Source organism: Leuciscus leuciscus, assembly GCF_965113295.1.
Source record: "Leuciscus leuciscus genome assembly, chromosome: 24".
Taxonomy (NCBI): Eukaryota; Metazoa; Chordata; class Actinopteri; order Cypriniformes; family Leuciscidae; genus Leuciscus; species Leuciscus leuciscus.
Window position 1 is genome coordinate 23,663,471 of NC_138723.1, and position 19,246 is coordinate 23,682,716.

Consider the following 19,246-nt stretch of genomic DNA (forward strand, 5'->3'; position numbering starts at 1 on the left):
AAATCCCTGTGATTCAGTGATACCACTTCGAATTTCCTCAGGTAAAAGCTGTGTTAATCTCAGATGAAAGAATATGCTGGAATACTGTGAATCCTTTCTTCTGTGTGTGGATCATGTGTAGTTATTGTTAGAGGTGTGTGTTGAAGGATTGATCTGATGCTGTAAGGAAAGGATAAGCTTGGATGAGTTTTATTCATATTGGCAACGTGTTGTGGATGTCTGATCAAATGCAATATGAGGCTGGCAACCAGCCTGTCTGTCTCTCTCTTACTTTCAGAGGGAGTCGTTTGCTTCTCGGCATGTTATCCAAACAGAAGTTCTTGGCGCCTGCTGTAATGGTGATGCTAACATGTTTGCTGTCGGATTCCACTGAGCTTTATTATTATGAACTTACATTGAACACACAACCTCAAATACACACAACTTCATGCTCCTAAAATACACATACACATCTAAAACACACACTGAGATACGCCTGGAACTCCATGGAGACAGGTAGAAGAGTTTAATTTTCTTTCTTGCTCTTTCTCACATTAAAACCTTTTTTCTGCCGCTATGCTTTCTGAAGCCTGAACGCTCCTCTGGGGGTTTGTGCTTTTCCGTCTCAGGTCACCGGGCCACCGTTCTCTTCTCGTTTTCTTCCTCTCCGCTTTGCTCTGACAATTTATGCAGCATTTGCTTAATGGTTCAGATTAATCTGCGAGGAACTTCAGAGCGCAGAGCATTCTCTTTGAAAGCCACCCTGTCTGATAGCAGGTTAACAGAAGTGGGCCAGATGTAAACGAATCTCACACTCGCGCACTTTCAGCGTGTGCCTTTTGAGATGAGGAGTTCTCTTTATGAAGAAAAGAAGCCAACTGAGAGGCAATGGAGCTTAAAAATGTTCTGCTTTGGTCTTTGTTAATTCACCTTTAAATGTCTGGAAAGCGTTCACACACCTGCTGCGCTTAGATGTTCTGAGACATGCAGTTTCATGTAATTACATGATGGGAATGTGTGAATAAATAACAAAAATCAGTTTTAAAGTTTTTTATTTATTTAATGTTATTTTGAAGATGGTACATGGGGTGTCTATCATGTTTTTGTGGTACAAAGACTAATGTTTGTTATGCATGACATGATACAGTCAGAAAAAGAGAAGATGGAAGAAGAGAGAATATGGAAGAAGAGAGGTTGGACACACTCCTGATATGCTGGATATCAGGATATGCTGATATGTAACTTTAGTAACTTTAGTAAGAAATGTTGATTTAACACAAATTAAAGGGGTCCTGTTATGCCCTTTTACGAAGTCTTGATTTTGTTTTTGGGGTGTAGTAGAATAAGTTTTCATGCTTGATTTGTTAAAAAAATATATATATATTTTTCACACGTTTTACATTATTACTGCTCCACTCTATCTCCAGTCTGGTTGAACATGTTGTTTTCGATGAAGCCCCTCCTTCCGAAAAACAAAATGGGCTGTGATTGGTTAGCTGGTCCAGTGTGTTGTGATTGGCACTGCGCACATGTTCTGCAAAATGTCCCGCCCCTTCAAAATCGCAAGCTCTACCCAGATGTAAATATTAGCTATGGCATCAATTTCAAACTAATTCAAGCCCGATTCAGACCCTGACAATGTTAATGAACAAGAGGATCGTGCTGAACGGATTTCATGCACAAACTTTGCAAGCACGGATTTCACAGTTCGTTTCAGAGTGGTATGTTTTTTTTTGTTTTTTCTTATAGATATGATGTTATCCACCATTTAATCATAATAGTCGGAAAAATATGGTAAATACAAACAGTAATCGATCACAAAATAATGGATCATTTTCATAAGTGGTGTTGAACAGTCTTACAAAAGCAAGAGCTTACAAAAGCTGCAGTAAACATACATCAATACTGTAATGTTAAGTTTGCAGGCTAGCTGAGGCAAAGCTTTGCCTTTCGTTTACATCATAGCTATCATAGCAACTACAAAAAAACGTATAATATATATATATATATATAATTATGAATTGTCTTATATCTTTAAATATCTTTTAATAATTACTTTTTAGTAAATATCAGTGGGTGGGTCTTTGTCTTTTCTTATTAAAGGTTGGAGAGGTAATTTTCGGACAGGCTAGCAATAGCAAGCTAGCTTTGAAAGCATTAATTCCCACCCTCCCTTCAGAGCATCGCCAAAGCCACGCATCCTTATAAATCACATGAACGCGCAGGTCGCGAACAGCCAGAGCAGATTCAGCAAAGTGCCATGAGAGACGGCATTAAAACTACCTCATGTCTCAAAGCACATAACATTAAAATAATAATGAACGTAAACAACTTTAAGAGCTCTAGTTGTACCACCTGACTGCTGCAGCTTCATTTCGGCATTGATAACGTTGTTATAGAAAGGCATAAATCCGACTCTGAGGAAGTGAACAGCTCCGGGTGGTAGAACGTCACGGGTTGCAATCTCGTAATTACGGTTACGACATGGTGCGAACGCAGCGCAAGCCTGTTGTTTTGGTTCAGGAGGAACTGTAAAATGTGGCTGCTGTTCGTTTGGTGTTCGTATCGGTGATGTCTGCCCGAACAGGGTGTGTGGAAATACATTTGTATGGAAATACAAAACGCTGACAGGCGGTAGGAGGACATTCTATCATTGCTTTCGGACCGAATGTTGTCAGAATTACACAAAAAAAAACCGAAATGTTTGGACGAACATTTTGTGCTTTTGAGACTTCTACAGAAGATATATGTAAAAAAAAATTATAGGCCACTTCTATTATTGATTGCTATCAGGATGTGATGAGAGTTTTAACCATAAAAAAAAAGGCCTACCCTACCTTTAACTTATTTGAAAAAACTTTTATTGTGTTGTCAGACAGACCTTGGGCCTCAACAGGAATCGACCATTTTAGAAACCTCTTTTGGGAACACATGGCCCAACTTAAACAAGAAGATGGGAGTCTCATAGTCCCTCTGGTATTGTGCACAGTTAGATGTTTTGATTGACAGCTCTCCTGCTATGCGTGATTGGCTACCTGCTGTGCCCACCCCCAAGTGACATCACCTGCTGATTGTAGTTCCTGAGTGACCGTGTTTGTGTCTGATGATTTCTTTTTTTCCTTTCTCTCTTTCTTTCTTTCTCTCTTTCTTTCTTAAAATCAAACTTTCCTTAGAAGTCTGTCATCATTATTAGAGACTCTTTACCTTCTGAATAAAAAACAGATTCATGATTTACTGGCATCTAGGAGCTGGAAGCTTCAGGGCTTCAAAGAACAATATAATCCTCACATTGCCACAGTCATTTTCTGAATGTCTGTCCTGCCAGTAAACCCTGTTTGTTTTGTTGGTGTTTTAATAAATCTTGGATGAAAGACATTGAAATACATTCAGTCTCAGCCAGCAGTGGGTGGGCCTGAGGAAACACACACACACACACACACACACACACACACACACACACACACACACACACACACACACACACACACACACACACACACACACACACACACACACACACCGTATAACAGTCTTCAGTCTTACATGGTGTGTAAAATGAAGAGAAAATGACACAGGTTAAAACGGTTGTGTGCCGGGAGAATTGTGATGTTGTCATGGTAATTGGGGGTGTTAGAGGATGATAAACCTTCTCATGGTGGACTCAGAGTAGGTGTGAATTACATCTTATCAGGACGAGTACAGAGATGCCAAACCTGTGGAGGGAGACTCATCACTGTCCTGCATTTCCTTCAACACCTGTACAGAGTGTGACCTCACATCCTTTGTCTTTGAGAGAGAGAGAGAGAGAGAGAGAGAGAGATTGATTTGAATGTGCATTGGCTGTCATTTTCTTTGATTTGATTTGTTTTGAAGAATAATTAATCCACTCAGATATTGACATTTGTTGATAATGATATCTAGAGAATATGACAGTTTCAAATTAGTTTGTAGTCGATATTGGATAAATGGTGGCTGATATTTTTGTGTAGATGGTGATTTTGGAGAAAAATCTGTAATATACAGTACAAATGAACCATAACCCACAGATACTAATGTTCAAAAGTTTGGGGTCAGTGAGATATTTTTTAAAATAAATTAATACACTGGGGAAAAAATGGTGTAGGATTTGTGTGTGTGTGGGCTTCAGGTATTCCCTGCGTTATGGGTTCAAAATGTCCCCACAAAGATGGGAATATCTGAAATTCTTATCCTTGTGTGGACAGTTTTTGGTCCCCATGAAGAAAACGGCTTATAAATCTTACTAAGTGCTGTTTTTTGAAAATGTAAAAATGCAGAAAGTTTTGTGTGCTGGCTAGGGTTAGGGGCTAGAATACACAGTTTGTATAGTATACAAATCATGTCTATGGAAAGTCTATGGAATGTCTCCATAAAACATGGTGTGTGTGCAGGTTGTGGTGGTGTTAATGAAATCTGGAAATATGTGCAGATCCTATGCAACAGAACATTATATGAGTGTTTGATCCATTGAACTTATATACATTTATGCTGTATAGTCACAGAAGTAGAGCTTTTCTAAGTTGTCAGTTGCAGTTGGTGTGTGATTTCACATACAGACAGATCTGAAACCTACATACTGCCTCAGGAGCGGAGTAAAAAAAACCTACTGAAGACAAGACAGACAGAGAAAGAGGTTTCTCTCCTCTGTGTTTATCCTCTGATGCTCTGCTCTATAAGGGAGAGAAAGCAACATCTCTCTCATATATTAGTGGTGCGAATTACAGTGGCACAAACGGCTCCTCTCCGTCGTATTAAAGACCCCCCTGACAAAACTAGCTGTCATGTTAATCCAAGATGAAATAAATACAGCAATGTCGTGCCGGATTCAAATAAGAACTCCCGTGTCTGCCGTGACAAGAAAGGACGTGTTATTAAAAAACAGCTGGCACGGTTTCCCTACATCTGAGAGACGGCAAAGAAATGATTTGACTGACATTTTAGCTATTCTTTTCCATCGTGATGGAATGTGTCATATTATTATTGAAAGGGCATTTAAGAGAGATTAAGACCTAATCTGAAAGAAAACACTGGAGATGAACATAATTAAGCAGATACAATTGATTCAGTTCTTTTCTTAAGCTCTTTATGCATTTCCATTTTAGAGCAGATTATCAGACTGACACAGGAGAAATTCAGTTTATTTTTGCTTTGTCTGGATCCTCATTACGTACTGTCAATGGTTCCGCTGATAAAATGGAGATCCTCTTAAAGGTCTTGAAGGATCTGAGCTGTTTAAGGGAACAGGTGGAGAGGGATTCCACTCGTCGCAGGTCTGTTTTGTGGAGAGAAGCGATGTAGTACATCTATCTGTGTAGTTTTGTTGTGCTATATGTGCACATATGCCAGATGGAAGTCTTTGGCTGCTGCATTGCAAATGTTTTTGTCATTTCCAGTTATTAGTAAAAGGAAAAAGGAAAAACATTGATTTTTTCACTGTTGCTTAATTTGATATTGCCAGCAAAATCCTGGTTTTGGCCATTTTTAATGGGATGTAATTGTTTTCTGTTGATACTTTTCAGTGCTTGTATATACACAACCACCACTGTTTGGGGACAATACGATTTTGTAATGTTTTTTCAAAGAAGTCTCTTTTGCTCACCCAGGCTGCATTTATCTGTACAAAAATACAGTAACATTTTATTTAAAAAAAACTTTCTATATTAATATATTTTAAAAATGTAATTTATTCCTCGGATGGCAAAAGCTGAATTTTCAGCATACGCCAGTCTTCAGTGTCACATGATCATTCAGAATTTCTTCTGATATGCTGATTTGTTGCTCAAGTAACATTTCTTATTATTATCAATGTTGTGCTGCTCAATATTTTTATGGAAACTGATCGTTTAAGGATTTTTTGATGAAAAGAACAGCATGTATTTGAAATGCATATATGGCAGCATATTTTGCAGCAAATGTTTCCTAAATAGGCAGCTCTGTTGGTTTTTGACCAGAGCCAGAGAGAGAAAGAGGATTGATGGGAATTTCTGTTTGGCCCTCACCTCCAATCACAGTCTGGAGAGAAAAGAGTCAAAATGCCATTACTTTTCTCATTACATTGAAAATGACAGAAAGCCCCTCTCTCTCCCTCTGCCTCTCTTTTCCTCACTGTTTTCTATGTCTGTCTTTCTCTCTCTTTCTTTCCAACAGTCTGTCTTCCCCATCCATCTTTCTTTTTCTCCATCTGTCTGTCTCTCCCTTTCTGTTTCTCTGTCTTTTAGTTTTCTTTCTGTCTGCTGCTTTCCATAGATTCTCTCAGTCTCTCTCGTTCCCCATGCATCTACCTGACTATCTCTTTGCATCTCTTTCTTTCTCATTTTGTCCTATTCATTCCTTCAGCCCTGTTTGCACCCAGTATTTTTATTTTTTTTGAATGATCTGATTACATGTTGGCAGAGCTGAATACAGGTATAAACATGGTCCAAAACTTTTCACGATCATTCAAAACACATTTCAAGGTACTCAGAAATGCATGTATTTACGTTATATTGTTGGTTTACACTTTGATGCATCCCGGCCAACAGTGAAGGACTGCCTACTCCATCTGTTAATCATCTGCTGCGCTTAAACCAGATTTTCGAAAATTCAAACATATTTTGTGCAGCTTTAAATAGAATAGCTTTGGTTCTCCCGTTTGCCTGTCATCAACATACAAACAGACCAGAGGCCATTACTTAAACATACAATGTGGAACGATCCAGGTTTAATTGGATCTAATGTAGCTAAATGTAAATGATGGATGATAAATGAACAGAGACACTTGAACCCTCTCTTTTATGTGTAGTGAGACTCTCGTGAAGAAATCCAAACAGACAGGCGCAACAGCACAGCGCACGCTTAATTGTGCAGTCAAAATTCAAATGCGTTTGCAAATTTGTTTCAGTTTGTACTTGCGTTTCAGTTGTGCATTAAAGCTTCATGCCAAACTTAACACATCGATCACCCTCTGTCTTCCCAGTGTATTTATAGAAGAAAAGCTGTTGCCAACTTTTACTATGTAGGTTAAATATTATTTTAAATATATTATTTCTAAAAGTATTTTAAATGTAGTATTTTTTTATTTATATTTCATATTTTAATTATACACATTTTATTAGTAGTAATTTATATTTAAAAATTTTAAAAAATATATATATTTAACACCATTTTATAAAGCTGTTGGAGTCTATTTTAGTGTCAATTAAAATAATATTATTTTTAATATAAAAATACAAAATTAGCATTTTTGTTTTAAAAATGTCAGCCCTTTGTGCATCACTGCTCTCTTCCTTTCTGTCTGTCTTTCTCTCTCTCTCTCTCTCTCTCTTTCTCTCTCTCTCTCTCTCTCTCTCTCTCTCTCTCTCTCTCTCTCTCTCTCTCTCTCTCTCTCTCTCTCTCTCCCTCCCTCCCCTCTCTCTCTCTCTCTCTCTCTCTCTCTCTCTCTCTCTCTCTCTCCCTCCCTCTCTCTCTCTCTCTCTCTCTCTCTCTCTCTCTCTCTCTGTCTCTCTCTGTCTCTCTCTCTCTTCTCTTCTCTTCTCTTCTCTTCTCTTCTCTTCTCTTCTCTTCTCTTCTCTTCTCTTCTCTTCTCTCTCTCTCTCTCTCTCTCTCTCTCTCTCTCTCTCTCTGTCTCTCTCTGTCTCTCTCTCTCTCTCTCTCTCTCTCTCTCTCTGTCTGTCTCCCTCTGTTTCTTCGCTCTGCTATCGATCGGTCAGCTCTGATGGAAATGTGCTTTTACTGGCTGCTGCTGGTGGAGACGGTTCAGGCTCTTGGATGCTGTCAGACGCTTTCGCAAAGGAATGAAGAAAAATGAGATGAATAGATTGCAGGGGCCGGAGGGAGGAGGGAAGGGGAGATATCGGCTGCTCTGCCGTTCGCTGGGAGTCGTCACGGAGCTAAATGAATACTGACATATTTATATTTATTTAAATTAAAGTTGTTGTGGCACAGTTAATGTCAGGAGGATCTTATTTACATACCAATTAGCAGGTTTATTAACCGCTTTTCCTGTTGATTAATATAATTAGCGTGCAGATAAGTGAATGAGAGGATGGCGGCGGGGCTGGTGGTAGTGGGGGATTATTTATAAAAGGGAAGAAAGAAATCCTGATTTGTGAAGCATAACAACGAAGCAGTCACTTGTGTTAAAAACATTTTCTCATGGATAAAGGAATTTCTCATTTCTTTAAGTATGTTTTTGTACCCAGAAAGACAATATTTTCACCTTTACTACAGTGTATTTGATTAATAAGTGGATTTTGTGAGTTTCTGCACAGCCTGGATAAATTAAAGGCCTTTTAATAAAATGACCTATAATTGTCCTCCTTGGCAGCTTTGTCACTATAAAAAGCGTTCTGATGGATACTTCCATAGTTCTTTGCCTACAGATCTGTCCCTTATGGACCCTTCTGAGTGGCACCCCCCACCGCCCCTGTCAAACACCCCCATGCCCTGAGCATCCCTGCCCTTCCACAGCCTCTCGGCGCCGTGGCAACAATGGACATGCCAAGGTCTCCTATAGAATATGCATCAGTTCATCTTTGTCCTGGTTGGCTGAGGAACCAAGGGCTCATGAATATTTACTCGACAGTTACAGAAGCGCAGACGACCCTGTGAAAGAGAATGTAGATTTGAGTCTTGAAATCAGCCTATTTTTTTCTATAATTTGTTTGAGTAATTAATTATTTTAAGAAAGAAAAAAGTTATCTGATTGCAGCAGCCATAGTTTTAATGCAATCTGTCTCATCCATGTTTTTGAGGGTCTGTCTGTTCGGAGGACTGTAATATGTCTCGTCTTGGCGAATAAAATGGTCATCAGATTTTTTTTTTTTTTTTTGAGAATCAGTCTCCAGTGTTTCTATATTGATTTCCGCAAGAGACAGAAAACATTTGCAATGCCCATTTTGTGATGCATCATTAGAGTCTTTCTCCAGCAAGCAGTAAAAATCAACAGTATTTGAAAATGCATGCACACAGAATCGAATCGAAACGTCGTAAGACAACATAAATGCCAAGAGATACAAAACAGCTTTCATTCTGACATTCAACACACTTCTTTTAGAAACTAAATCTTGCAGACCCAAACTTTTGAACAGATCATATTTTAAAATGTGAATTAAACGGTGCTTTTCCACCATCCGGACGAACGATTCTCAGAACACTGGATTGGTTCCAGTTATATTTCCACTTGTGCTTGGTTCAGCATGATACGCTTATGAACCGTTCTTGGACTGGAGAACGGAGACAACTGTTCTCTGAACTGTGCTGGTAAAATGCGTGTAGTGACGTCATCACAGCGAAGTTAATAATAAAATTAAAATAAATATCTTATCATCCTCCATAACACTGTCACTATTTACATCTCACACCATCTGTATACTTTTGCTTTACTAAAGCAACGACTGATGCTCATTTTTCATGAGCTGAACTCAAAGATCTAAGACTTTTTCTGTGTACACAGAGCCTATTTCTCTCAAATATTGTTTACAAATCTGTCTAAATCTGTGTTAGTGAGCACTTATCCTTTGCCGAGATAATCCATCCACCTCACTGGTGTGGCATATCAAGATGCTGATTATTCAGCATGATTATTGCACAGGTGTGCCTTAGGCTGGCCACAATAAAAGACCACTCTAAAATGTGCAGTTTTATCACACAGCACAATGCCACAGATGTCGCAAGTTTTGAGGGAGCGTGCAATTGGCATGCTGACTGCAGGAATGTCCACCAGGGCTGTTGCCCATGAATTGAATGTTCATTTCTCTACCATAAACCGTCTCCAAATGCGTTTCATAGAATTTGGCAGTACATCCAACCGGCCTCACAACCGCATACCACGTGTGTATGCGTGCATACTTAACCTCCAAGATCGTCTGAGACCAGCCACCCAGACAGCTGCTGCAACAATCGGTTTGCATAACTAAAGAATTTCTGCACAAACTGTCAGAAACCGCCTCAGTGAAGCTCATCTACATGCTCGTCGTCCTCATCGGGGTCTCGACCGAGTTCGTCATCGTAACCGACTTCAGTGGGCAAATGCTCACATTCGATTGCGTCTGGCACTTTGGAGAGGTGTTCTCTTCATGGATGAATCCCGGTTTTCACTGTACTGGACAGATGGCTCACAGCGTGTATGGCGTCGTGTGGGTGAGCGGTTTGCTGATGTCAACGTTGTGGATCGAGTGGACCATGGTGGCGGTGGGGTTATGGTATTGGCAGGCGTATGTTATGGACAACGAACACGGGTGCATTTTATTGATGGCATTTTGAATGCACAGAGATACCGTGATGCGATCCTGAGGCACATTGTTGTGCCATTCATCCACGACCATCACCTCATGTTGCAGCATGATAATGCACGGCCCCATGCTGCAAGGATCTGTACACAATTCCTAGAAGCTGAAAACATCCCAGTTCTTGCATGGCCAGCATACTCACCGACATGTCACCCATTGAGCATGTTTGGGATGCTCTGGATCGGCGTATACGACAGCGTGTTCCAGGTCCTGCCAATATCCAGCAACTTCACACAGCCATTGAAGAGGAGTGGACCAACATTCCACAGGCCACAATCAACAACCTGATCAACTCTATGCAAAGGAGATGTGTTGCACTGCGTAAGGCAAATGGTGGTCACACCAGATACTGACTGGTTTTCGGACAAAACGCATAAAGTTTTACGTTTTTAGTTGAAAAAGGTGTTGTTTAACCAGCCCCTGAGTCTACCTGCAGAAACTAATCGAGTGAATGAAAGAGTAATAGAATAAACAAACATTAGAAAGAATGAATAAGCGAAAGGACAGAAACCGAAAGCAATAAACAATAGAAATAGTGAATAAAGAAAGAACATGAAAAAAAAAAAAGAATGAGTCAAAGAAAAAGAGATTTGAATATCTGTCCTGGTTGTAGTTCATTGAGAGGTACTGAATCTGTTTGTGTTCTCTAAGTCAGATTCATTCTCCTCATCTCTCTTTTTTCCTCTTTATTTCTATTCTGGAAAGCTTGGGAATGTTCTGTGCAAGTATTTTAATGAGCTGTGATTCCACCTGTACAGCCTTCAGTTCAAACACACTCAGGAAGTGCATTCTGTGTGTGTCAGATACATGTGGTGTGCTCTTTGCAGAGTTGTGATGCGACCTGATCCCGGATCAGATGAGAGATCATTCGCTCATGCGTTACATTCTCGCCCTGAGCCAGTAAGATGGGGAATTCCTCAGTGCTCATCTCCTAGGCCTCTCCGAAATCTATCCTGCCCAGTCAAGCTGGATTACATCTCCCGTAACTCCATTTCAAATACAAATCATAAATGTGTTTCTCTTTCAGAAAGGTGAATTATTGATACTATATGTGAGCTGCAATCCCTGGAGAGAGCTCATGAGTTTTAGAGGAAGAGGAGAGCGAGGATTTTCTCTCTCTCTGCACATATACTTAATCTATGTTTAATGCGAACTGAAGTAGAAATCCTCTTTGCGTGTGTGTGTGTGTGTGTGTCTGTGTGTGTGTCTGTGTGTGTGTCTGTGTGTGTGTGTCTGTGTGTGTGTGTCTGTGTGTGTGTGTCTGTGTGTGTGTGTCTGTGTGTGTGTGTCTGTGTGTGTGTGTCTGTGTGTGTGTGTCTGTGTCTGTGTGTGTGTGTCTGTGTGTGTGGTCTCCGCTTTCAGTCTGTAGCATTAGGCAGTGTTATTGTAGTATTATTTATATACTTATATTTAACTTAATTGAACTTATATTATGTATAATATTATAGTATTTACTATTTATTAATATAAAAAAAATGGTTTAGCTTTCATTTATTAATTTCAGTTTTAGTAATTTTAGTATTCAAAGGAGCTGCATGTAAGAAATGTATTTCAATTAATCATATTGGCCCTAATGGCCCTAATATGTCACAAGACATTAAGAAATCATGTTTTTTTCAAATACTTATATCACTGACAACAGTAGTCCGGCCAGGATATTGTCATTTAAAAAGTGAAGTTGCAGCCCTCAACTGATGTTGATGTTGATGTTGTCATCTTGTGTTTTGGCCTGAAGCCCCACCCTCCGGCTATCTACCAATCACGAAGTCAGTAGTGTTTCGGCATCCGGGTTGCCAGCTCAGCTCTAGTTACCACAGCTGCAGCTACAAACGTTCCTGCTGGATCCTGCAGCCTATCTGGCAACCTCGAGTCAGGGGGAGGGGGAGGGGATACACCGCTCTACAGTAATTTGAAAGTGATTGCAGTACCAGTTTTGGCCACAATCTTACATATGGCTCCTTTAACAAACTTACTTTATTTCAATTAGTCGCCTATTATAAAAAAATTTGTTATAGATTTTTATCTACTGTAATTTTTTATTTCAGATTTATTTTAATTAACTATAACAGTTTGAATAGTTTTAGCTGCATGGTTCTGGATAAATTGATAATCACTATTCTCTCACGATTCTGAGACAACTAAACAAAATAATGTAATTTACTAATGTAAATCAGACAAGTTTTCTGATTTAAGGACAAAATGTTGTCTGTAATAATATTTTTTTTTTTTTTTAAATATGTTTGAAAGAATGATTGAAAGACTTCATTTGTTTTATTACTTGATTAATCTGCATTCTTGAACAAATCTCTTGAATGAACGATTTCGAACAGTCACTTGTCGCCACCAACTGGTTTAAAGATGTAATTGATACGATTTTTATTTGAAGCATCAAGTTACTTTCAAAAGGTGAATTACTCTATTTTGATAGTAAACTATACATGACAACTGCTCTCTCTGGCTCAGCGGTAGCACCAATGCAGATTTGAATGTTAGCTGTGATCTTACTTGTCAAAGGTTTAATAGACATAACTGAATTGTTGTCATTTAGGAATAAGATTGCGCGGGTGTTTGAAGTGAGATCACAATCTTTTTTTATTTTTTTTTATCTTTTTTTTATTAATCGTGCAGGTCTAGTTCACAAATAGCATCTCATCTGTGGCATCAGGTCCAAATTAGAAAGTGTGTGCCAGAAAAACCCAATCCCACAAATTCTACTGTTTAACTATTTAACATATTTCTTTTGAACCTGTTTTTTTTAGATGATTCTGTTGAACTGATTTGCAAAAGCATTTAGTATATTGCTTTACTGTAAATGAGATTGTAAAACTGTGAAGGTGCATGACAAATTGGAATTTCTGTAATATTTAATATATATGATATGAAAAATCACAAAGGCGATATATGACGGCGCTTTGCCCATGAGGCTATTGGCGCCGACAATGAATAAATTTTTGTATCTGTATTTTTTTAAATGTTTTGTCAACAATCTAAGCGATTCACTGAAAAGAATGGATTTCCTGATGCATCCTAGTACCCACACGTACATATATTAGCATTAGTATTTGTCTTTCAGGTTTTGATTCGTCATTTGAGTTGAAATCCTTCTAAATATGTGGTTTCTTTATTCAGAAATTAACATCTATGTGTGCTAGTTATGTTGAACACATGCTTCACTTTTGATAATTGAAAGTTTCATGAAAGATCGTGAGTCACAGAAAGAGAGTTGACAATTTCAGGGTGCATGTGACTCAGCGGTTATTCTGTCATTCGCTTTTCAAATGACGCATTCATGTGAGATTGTGTGGGTAATTCAAGGTTCCCAGAGTCACGGAGAAGATGGAAATATCAGTGAATTTAATGAATAGTGTAAATTGTCATTAATGAAATTTAAAAAGTGTAGTCATGCTAGATTGTCTAATTATGTGCAGCTCCTAATATTGTAGTGTAGAATCTATAAAATGATTAAAAATGCTTCTCCAGTAATCACAAATGACCGGAAAAGTCATGGTGGAATCATGGAAATTCATTGGTCAAAAGGTGTTGGAACTCAAGTTGTGGTTGATCATACAGCTGTCAGGATGTGTTTCCTGGCCTGTAAAATCTATTTCTCCCTTGCTCTTTTATTAATGCTGCAGTTTCTCTGATTCATTATTTATAATTCCTGTCTTTATGGGGTTTTATATGTGATCTCACCTGTATGAATGTGTCTGCCCTTCTAGAGAGGTTTAAAATCGTATTGACATTTCTGACAGGAACATAAGCCACTTTTACCCCTCTGTGTGATGGAAGCATCTTCTCTAACATGTAGCTGCAGGTAGTGGACTTTTCTCCTTTATTTCTACAAATATGGACTATATTGGACTACAAAGTCCAGAGACCCCAGTAGAGTTTCACTTCTCCTTTAAGAGTGATAAGAGCTCTGTCTGCCTCTTCAGCTTTCCTTTCAGGAGCACAGAGAAGTGTGTGTGTGTGTGTGTGTGTGTGTGTGTGTGTGTGTGTGTGTGTGTGTGTGTGTGTGTGTGTGTGTGTGTGAAGAGGTCCTTAACCTCCCATCAGATAGAGGCAGAGAGGCATTTCAGCAGTCCAGTGACAGACACTTTTGAAAAAGACTTGCAGTGCTACACTGATTTCACCAGCTCAATGAGCGTTACTGGTGTGTGACTCATTTCTGATCTTCTCACAACTTCTCTGGTGTCCTGTGTGTGTAAATGACAGTATACAAGCACACTTAAACTCCATGAGCATGTTTTGAGGTCTTTCAGATGTTTGTTTGCACACAGATGTTTGAGGAATCACTATAGATTGAATCGATAAAAAAAAAATCCTAAATTGCTGGTGTAGTCTAGACTGGGAAGTAAAGGATAGGATATAGAGAATATATGATGAGATATGATATATGAGACATGGATATATGGACTGGTATGCTACTGTATGGACTAGACTAATCTGATCTGGTCTGATATATGATATGGTCTGGGCTGGATTGGTCTGGGCTGATATGATGTTTTGCTATGATTTAGACTAGACTGGTCTGGCATGTTATGGTCTTGTCTGGTCTGATATATGATGTGAAATGAATGATACTACAATAGATTAGGCATGACATTTTACAAATCTCGCAAAATGAGGATGAAGTGTAGCAAGTAGGCTACTAATGTGGATAGATGCCGTAATGGAAACGGTACAGAGAAACGTATGGGTCCGAGAACGTTGCCAGCTGTGGTGGGAAAAATTCTCGTTCTTTACACAAAATGAATGGTTCTGCAACTTTCGTGTGTGAACTGCGAAGGCAAACATTTCAGTATATTTGCGATGTAGCCTACGTGTACTTCGCACTCGACTGTATCGTAAAAACCACACAGCTCTCAGTTCCGGAGAGAGGAGGGGGAATAATGACAGTGGGCGGGGTTTTGTGTGACGTCCACCTGTGAATGCAGACACGATGGCTGGATTGCATTTACATTACACTGAGATCCGATCACAATGCGTCCCTAATATATGGTGTCATGAGAAGAGTCTAGACTGGTATAGTATGAACTGGTCTCGTCTGATCTGATATGGTATGGTATGAACTGGCCTCGTCTGATCTGATATGGTATGAACTTCTCTAATATATGATTTGATATGATATGACGTAGAATCGACTAGACGAGTATAGTAGGGTCTGGTCTTGTCTGCTGTTGTCTGTTCTGGTTTCCTCCGAGAGCAGCAGGCTCAGGTTTGCTTCCAGCTGTTAACCCATAGTTTCATAAATATGTCTGTTCTCATTTTGTCCATGATCAAAATGTTTAACCCCACATTGCTCGAAGTGGAACCGCTGTAGGTCCATTTGAATGTGTGTATGGGTTAGCCATGGTGCTCGTGTGGGCGGTGCAGGTTTGACTCCTGCTGCTGTGGGTATTTTAATTCTCCTCTATTAAAGACACACCATGACCTGTGTGTGTGTGTGTGTGTGTGTGTGTTTCTACCCACCAGCCTCATACTAGGGTACCCCCGCTGTGCTGGACAGTCTGTCTCTTACACTCAGACAACTCCTCATGTTACCTAGCGACCGTATCCAGGAGGCAGGCAGTGCACGGACACATGGACCGCTTTGTCTCCCCCTGAGACTGACACTCACTCACTCACTCACTCACTCACTCCACTCACTCACTCACTCTCTCTCTCTCTCTCTCTCTCTCTCTCTCTCTCTCTCTCTCTCCTCTCTCTCTCTCTCTCTCTCTCTTCTCTCTTCTCTCTCTCATCTCTCTCTCTCTCTCTCTCTCATCTCTCTCTCTCTCTCTCTCTCTCTCTCTCTCTCCCCTTGTGTGTGTGAAGTCATGAAGGGCAAATTACTCTAAACTCTGCCATCTCTCTGCAGGATTGTCTGTGTGTGTTTTCTTTTAAGAATCTGCCTGCATCATTCAGAGGTTTCTTGTCATGCAATTGTCCTGTTAGCAAGTAAACTGAAAACACAGCAAGGCATCAGTGCTGCTCTACTGAAACATTTGATCTTTTTATTGATGATCTGGTATTCTTAACAATGTTTGAAAAATATTCTGATATTTTATACTTGAGAGTCTGGATTTGATTTATAGATACATTAGAGAATGAAATGGATATAACACTGAATTAATCTCAAATGTCAACATTATCTTTATTGCCTCAATTGCTGACCTGTGGTGAATAGCAGAACATTGTCGCCCTGGTCAAGTACAAGTAATTTTTTAGTACCGTATACTTTGTACAGTATGTTCTTTGACTCATGAGTGTGTGCTTTGTTTTGTTTTTTTCAGGTAGAGGATGCCATGCTAATGTTTGATAAAACTACAAACAGACATAGAGGTAAGACCATTCAAATTCTTTAAGTAATACTGCAAAATACATATTTGAGAATCATTTAATGTTGTAGAGGACACACAGAGCTGTGTGTGAGAGACAGTCACTCACTTTCTTTTTATATAATGGTCTATTTTGCACACTACCATTCAAAGTTTTTTTTTAATGTTTTTGGGAGAAGTCTTATGCTCACCAAGTTTGCTTTATTTGATCAAAAATACAGTAAAAACAGTAATATTGTGAAATATTATTAGTTTAAAATGTTAACCCCAAACTTTGAATGGTTTTGTACATTCCTGTTTTTATCGAATGCTTTTTTTTTATTAACTCATCAAAAAGGTGGTTGAGTCAATACATCCACGAACAAAAACACACAGATAGCACTCTTATCATGTAGAGTTGTACATTATTTTTGCCTGTATTTCATTGTCAGTTTTTTGTGTTCAAGTTTTCATTTTTGTAATCCTTGCCAAATGTTTTGGCAGTGCACTCTGCCTAAAGTGCGACAAAAAATACTGTTATTAATACAGTAATTTGTATTTAATAAAAAAAAGAGATATCTGTACAGTAAAAAACATTTCCGAGAGGGAAAGGTTTAGTGTAAATGAGAGAGATGGGTAAAGATAGTGAGTGTTTATAAAACAGCCAGTAAATGTGTGTGATTTTAGGTTGTGAGAGCGCATATCCTTCACACACATACTGTCTCCTTTCTCTCCCGTGTCCTTCATGCCCTCCAGGTGACTGTTAAACTGCTGTTAAAAGACGCTCTTTGTCCGCCTCCATTCTTTTCTCCCCCTCTTTCCCTCTCTCTCGCTCTCTCTCTCTTCTTTCACTAAAGAGACTGCAGCAGAATCTCACTGGCATTTTCAGTCTGAAATGAGGATGATTGTGTTGGAAATTGAGCTCCAAAGCTCCATCAGTCCTTCTGCCCCAGTGCATTGTGGGAACGTGCATTGGCTCTCCTGTGGGCGCATGGATCAGGGATGTTATTCAGACATTGAAGTGGTTTTGTGGCAGGAATTCATGCTGTTAATTACAGATGTAATGGTGTGATTTTCATCAGGGCTCTACTGGTTGCTTTTGTGAGCAGTTTGTGTGCTGTTACAGTGAATACCCTAAGGCCATACAGCCCTCGCTCTGCCAGAACTCACACTGTGTTTGCAATAACATGGCGTCATACAAACCAACGTTTATAGCATGTTATTTAAAAAATTGTAGATATCGTTCACATTGTGAAACAATGAATGTTTTAGTTGGGTCAGCTGCTTTTAACAGTAATCGTTAGACTTGTGGCATTACGTGTGACGATGTGTACGTTTCCTGAGGAACTCAGACAGCTAGTGATGACAAAACATCTTAAATCCATGTGTTTTGGGATCTATTTTTACCTGACATTCTCAGATGTCTTCTAAATCTTGAAAAAGTGATTTTGAGACTTGCATTGTGGGATATTTTGTAATCCTTAAACATGCTTTACATGTTGTTTTAAAGGGACACTTTACCTCTGGAAAGATGAATGTGTATTTAAAATAGGTCATTTATGTAGAAGAAATGTGAAATTATTTTTGAATTTGGAGCTTTCTAGACTAAGATATGGATGAAATCCACTATGTGGATGAAAGACAACAACTCCCAGAATGCACTTGCTTCGCTGCCCTAGGAGGCCACTCCCAAGCCACGCCTACCGGTAAGAGAGGGCAGTTGACAACAACGAAGCTAAGCTACTAGCGAGTCTCCGTGATGAGTTTGCCCTGGATTTCGAGATCGCCCAAAATGTCCGGGATTCGGCTTTTGCGTTCTACAGTCGCCATTCATTATGTTTACTGTGGCGAGCAGGACGAGGCTGAGGGGCGCGGGAGAACGGCGCGAGGTCAGCGGCGTGATTACTGAGACACACCGCTCTCGCATCTCTCACGGAGGAGCGGGAATTTTCTTAGCAATGTTAAAACGCACATCAACCGGTCACTTGTTTAGCGTTCATGTAAACACTACATTCAGATTCACCAATCGGAATGAATTCAGCTAGATTGAAACAAAAGGTGTGCATGTAAACAATGAATGGCGACCGCAGAAAGCCAAAGCTGAATCCCGGACATTTTGGACGATCTCGACGGCTGGACATGTCCGGGAAAAAGAGGATGGCATTGGAAATCAAACGCACTGGCACTGATCTGTGATAGGTCTGTTAGCGCATTAGGTCCAACCCCCTATGGGCGTGTTTGAAAGGGTGGGAACTAGTGCTTGTAGTCTCAACAGAAATCCCCCCCTCTTACACTTCCTCCGACAATGACGCAAAATGACGATTTTTGCGTCATTGTGGGAGGAAGTGTTAAGAGGTAAATACGGATTTCTCCCATCTCAGGGGAAAAGTAGAGAGTGTTGCACGACCATTCAATAGTATGACTGGGTTTCTAACAATGCAAAGCTTAATGCAAATGGGTGGAGTGTTCCTTTTAAAATATTTCAACACACAACTCAGAGTGCACAGTGTATTAAGTACACATTGCATTCTTAGCGTGGCCATTAGGGGCGCTGTAGTGGGCATTAGCTTAAAGGGTTAGTTCACCCAAAAATGAAAATTCTGTCAGTAATTACTCACCCTCATGTTGATCCAACCATGTAAGTCTTTCGTTCATCTTCGGATCACAAATTAATATTTTTGT

The 19,246-nt window shown here is 39.5% G+C and overlaps 1 protein-coding gene and 1 long non-coding RNA gene across 5 annotated transcripts in view; one reads left to right on the forward strand and one right to left on the reverse strand.

Annotated features, from left to right (window-relative positions):
• Positions 1 to 19,246, forward strand: part of msi2a (musashi RNA-binding protein 2a) — a 136,808-nt gene that overhangs the window by 72,657 nt on the left and 44,905 nt on the right. For all 4 annotated transcript variants that reach the window (XM_082157626.1, XM_082157627.1, XM_082157628.1 and 1 more), the window contains exon 7: positions 16,541 to 16,589. In XM_082157626.1, coding sequence (XP_082013752.1) covers positions 16,541 to 16,589 — 49 coding nt within the window. The remainder of the gene's footprint in view (positions 1 to 16,540; positions 16,590 to 19,246) is intronic.
• LOC309489087 lies at positions 17,793 to 19,137 on the reverse strand. The gene is made up of 2 exons (XR_014202339.1): positions 19,056 to 19,137; positions 17,793 to 18,085 (listed from the first exon to the last, which is right to left on the reverse strand). It is a non-coding gene; the product is annotated as an uncharacterized lncRNA (long non-coding RNA).